The sequence below is a fragment of the Triticum aestivum genome, chromosome 4D, assembly GCF_018294505.1.
Source record: "Triticum aestivum cultivar Chinese Spring chromosome 4D, IWGSC CS RefSeq v2.1, whole genome shotgun sequence".
NCBI lineage: Eukaryota > Viridiplantae > Streptophyta > Magnoliopsida > Poales > Poaceae > Triticum > Triticum aestivum.
This window is the reverse complement of record NC_057805.1, coordinates 476,252-481,116: the sequence shown is the minus strand read 5'-3', so window position 1 is coordinate 481,116 and position 4,865 is coordinate 476,252. Positions and strand designations below refer to the sequence as shown.

Sequence of the window (4,865 nt, the reverse complement as noted above, 5' to 3'; positions counted from 1 at the left end):
TTGATTCGTAGATAGAATCTCAAAGTAAAGTGGTGTGTTGGCCATTACACTTTAACATATCTCATCTTTTAACTAGAGTGTCATCTTAGTATTCTACCAACCTGCGTGGCACGGCATAATATTCTTTTGACATTGTTTATTCAAAAAGGAATATTTGTGTGATGGTGTAGTAGCGGGGGTCCAACATTTAATCGCTAGCTGGCCCGTCAGAACTTGGGGTGTATAAGGTCTCGCATGATGCATCCATCCGGTTCTCATTCTCATCAGATCAGCTATAGTAGGAGTAGTAGCCAAGGTTGTCTAGCCTCGACACGCATGCACGCACGCACGCACGCACCCACCCACCCAGGAAGCATGGAGAGTTCACTGACCGCCGCTTCGGTAGGAGGGTGTCCTGACCTGACCTCCAATTCGATCTTGAATGAATGAATGTGTGGAGGTTTTGGGGCACCCTTGTCTCGAAACGGCGTTCGGTGAAACTCTGTGCGTCCTCCATATGCTTATGTTTAATCCACGTGCATCCTCCTTGCTGACATTCTAGCTCGCTAGTTTGGTTTGGGTTTCTAGTTCCTTTCTCGCTGGCGTGCAGTTTGTTGGTTGCTGCAAATCACATGTTATCTAGCTCGATCCATGCTTATATATTTTATAGAGGGAGGGAGTAGTTATTATGGTAACATCACATTCATATCAAGTGTTACTCCTCACTGCAGAGCTAGTAACATATACATGTTAGTCTAAGTTACTCCCACTATGACCATTCGTCTAGATAGCACTAAAACATCGTGCCTAGATATATCCGTGTCTAGACAAATCTGAAACGACTAATTTAAGACGAGACGTGTATATAAAATGCTAGTATCACACTTTGGTTTTTCACCATACATGCACTACACACAACAAATCAGACCTAGCATTAGCAATAGAACCAATGTTGTGTTGCTACTTTATATGTGCATGCATATATAAAAATTAAGCAGTATACAACCATTTTTAATAATAAATAAATAAATACAAGTAACAAGCCAGCCAGCCAGCCAGAATAAAAACAGAGTTTCAGGTGACAAAAACTTGATAAAATAAACTTAGTTCGTTACATGCATCTGTTTGGTGCCTTTGCCAACTCTCAGCATCATCCGTCATATGCATGCAGAACTTCATCTTCATGGTAACACCTCTTCAAATACAATACTAGACTAGACGTACTAAAAAAACAACTCAACCAGCAGCAGAATGGAAACATCTTCTACACATTTGCTAGATAGATATGCATGCCAGGAGGTCCGGATGCTGCAGCCACAGCAAAACCTACCTCGGCTCAGTCCTCCGACATGCCGCCCGACTTGCTCTTCAGGTGCTCCTTGAACTCCATGATGTCGCCCTCCCACCTCGTCACCGCCTGCTTCTCGCACACCCAGATCTCCTGCGCCACCTGGTTGATCAGCCTGAAGTCATGGCTCACCAGCACCAGCCCGCCGTCCCACTCCTTCAGCGCCTCCGCCAGCGAGTCGATCGTCTCAATGTCCAGGTGGTTCGTCGGCTCGTCCAGCAGCAGCATCTGCGGCTCACGCCACGCCAGCCACGCGAAGATCACCCGGCTCCGCTGCCCGTCCGACAGGTTGCGCATCGGCATCACCTGCGCCTTGCCCGACAGCCCGAACCGCCCGATGGCCGCCCGCATCCGCTCCTCCTCGTTGCCCGGGTACTCGTTCAGCATGTACTGCAGCGCAGACAGGTCCAGGTCCAGCTTCTCCGCCAGGTGCTGGTGGAACTGCGCGATACGCAGGTGGTTGTGCCGACGCACCATCCCGTCCAGCGGCACCAGCTCCCCCGTCATCAGCTTCAGCAGCGTGCTCTTCCCAGCCCCGTTCGGCCCCACCAGCGCAACCCGTGAGTCCAGGTCCACGCCAAAGTCCAGCTTCTTGTAGATCAGGTTGTCCGGCGTGTACCCGAACGTCACCTCCACAAACTGCAGCACCGGCGGCGGGAGCTTGCCCACGTTGGCGAACCGGAACGTCAGGATCCTGTCCCTCGCCACCTTCTCCGTCAGCCCGCCACGCTCCATCTTGGCCAGAGTCTTCTCCTTGCTCTGGGCCTGCCGTGCCAGCTTGGCGGACCCGTGCCCGAAGCGTGCGATGTACTCCTTCATCGACGCGATCTGGTCCTGCTCCCACCTGTACTGCTTCATCTGGTTCTCCTCCAGCTCAGACCGCGTTTGCACATACTGGTCGAAATTCCCAGTGTACAGCTTCAGCTTCCTGTTCTGCATGTGGATGATGTTGGTACATACTCCATTCAGGAAGTCTTGGGAGTGTGATATCACAACAAGTATACGGTCAAATTTCTTCAGCGTTTCTTCCAGCCACACGCATGCCTCAAGATCTGCAAATGTTGTCAAAGAATCGGCAGCAATATTATTACTATTAATCCACAAAAGCTTATTTATTTATTTGGCTTTAGAAATCATTTTGTACTAGGTACTCTATTATCTCAGTCAGCATCAACTCAAACATGTGTCACTTTTCTAAGAGAAATAGCCGCATGGCAGCTAATTAAGCAGTAATCATGCTATTTTTAGAAACGTTCCTAAACATGATAAAACTGATTGTGTCAATGGAAGATGAGAAAATGGAGTTATCAAAACAATCTACCAACACCGTCTCACAATCAGCGCAAGTAAATCTTGGGCAAAACAGGTCCACTAGAGAACTATAAGTGTAGCTTTTTAAGTTTCATCCTAGCACCACCCAACAGAGTAAAGTCCAACAAAGTCAGGAATTAAAACCCAAATGTGCCGAGACATGTATATATAATCAAAACCTGTAACAACCTACATTCATGGTGATTTTGTGGTCAGCGGACCAACAGGTTCTCCAGTATGGCTGCTCCAACAGCCAGGCATTCCTACAGCAAGGCACACATCATTGTTCACCGTAACAAAGGAAGCCATGGCTGAACCTTTTAACTTGGCAAAATTGAAAGGCATTTTTTTTAAATAATAAAAACCATTGACTCATATGGAGCTCATCATTGTTCATTTTTCCTAGTTTCACTGATAATGGATCACCCTTCCAACAGGGACATTGTCTAGCATTTCGGCCTAAGCTTTGTATTGAAGATAAGACCCTATATTGAAGAAATTATCTAGCTAAACCGAGATAACCAGCATATTCAGCTGGCCTAATATTTCAGCTGCTGCTCCCCTACGTGTGTGCCAACTCCACAGGTCCACCTAGTAACCTATGCGATCTTTTTTTTTTATTATTATAAAAAAAACTGATATCCAAACAAATATGTTCAAATGATGTGATTTAACTCCACCTGAAACAAACATAAAAAGCTCCATATGCTTTCGCCGGCACTCTAAATCAGATTGTAGAAAATGCATTGGACTAAATATATGGCGCAGCCGTTAAATCCCAACAGGCCAATGCATCGCATCTAAGATGACCCATAATTATATACGTACCTCCTAAAACCGGTCACGGTAAAGCTTGCTGAAAAGCATGTGATTTGGTACTAAAGAAACAGAAAGCACCAGGCCCACTTTACTAGTTGTAACACATGGGTTGGAGAAAAACTCACCGAGATGATTGGTAGGCTCATCGAGCAAAAGGATGGTTGGATTCATGAAGAGAGCTCTTGCCAAAGCAATCCTCATGCGCCAGCCGCCAGAAAAGTCCCTAGTTTTCTTGGCCTGCATCTGCTTGTTAAAGCCTAAGCCAAACAAAATCTCAGCAGCACGCTTTTCAGCGGTGGATGCATCAATTGCTTCTAGCCGCTCATATACGCGCTCCAAAGCTGCACCGCCGCCATCATCCTAAACATGCCAGCACAAGTAGGTATTCGTCAGAACATGTTGAGAGATGAGTCGGTATCAGTAGTACAACAACAGAGCAGGAGCAGGCATTGCAAAAGGAAAGGTACATAGGGGGCTTGAAGAACAAGATGATGATGATAGCAGAAAAATTGATTGATTGATGAGAAGAGAAACATACTTGAGCAGCCAAAACTTCAGCTTCTTTTTCGAGCTTGACCCTTTCTTCATCACAGCTAATGACAGCTCCAAGTGCAGACATGTCTGAAGCCTCGATCTCATGGCTGAGGTGGTATATGTCCATGTGCTCTGGGATAGGAAGCTCCCTGCACCCTATTGCTTTGAGAAGGCAGGACTTGCCGCAGCCATTCAGACCAAGCAAACCATAGCGCCTGCCGTAGTTGAGCTCCAGCTCAGTGTCTACAAGTAGATCGTGGCCGTGGAATGTTAAAGTGAGAGACTCTATCTGCAAGTGAAGTGTCATTCATTCATCAAGAGAGACAGACAGAAAACAGAGGTAGATCATTCATATTATATCTTGGATGTACCTTCCTTTAGTGGAAGAAAGGTAGCGTTGCAGTTGCAGAGAATGAAGGTAGTGGGCAATGTTATAAACCTACCAAACATGAAGGGTGTGTGTGTGTGTGCATACTATTTCACCATCTAATCTAATCTAATCCATGATGTTTATATGCTAGGAATTGCTGCAAATGGACCAGGGAGTAGAATATTAGTATGCCTCCCCTCCCCTCCCCTCCCCTCCAGTGCTGAGCTGATCTAGCATAGCATAGCAGTAGAGTAGAGAAGCATCTAACGCAATAGAAAGAAAATTTTCCATATTGTAATCTTTCTTTCTTGTGATATAATAATAATAATAATAATAATCAGAAGAGAGTGGGCGGGGCGAGGCGCACACAAGTCATAATAATAATAATTAAATAATGAATCCAAGCCATCCGGCAAGACAAAAAAACGTGTGCTTGTTCTGTACCACTAGAAGACTAGTTTTGTTGGGGATTAGATTAGGTGCTGATGTGCATCTGCAGCGCAG

The 4,865-nt window shown here is 45.9% G+C and overlaps 1 protein-coding gene across 1 annotated transcript in view; it reads right to left on the bottom strand.

Annotated features, from left to right (window-relative positions):
* Window positions 1-961: 961 nt before the first annotated feature.
* Window positions 962-4,865, bottom strand: part of LOC123095543 (ABC transporter F family member 1) — a 4,777-nt gene continuing 873 nt past the window's right edge. The window contains exons 2-4 of the mRNA XM_044517038.1: window positions 3,996-4,280; window positions 3,583-3,817; window positions 962-2,379 (exon numbers count right to left, since the gene is read on the bottom strand). Coding sequence (XP_044372973.1) covers window positions 1,316-2,379; window positions 3,583-3,817; window positions 3,996-4,280 — 1,584 coding nt within the window. The 3' untranslated portion in view covers window positions 962-1,315. The remainder of the gene's footprint in view (window positions 2,380-3,582; window positions 3,818-3,995; window positions 4,281-4,865) is intronic.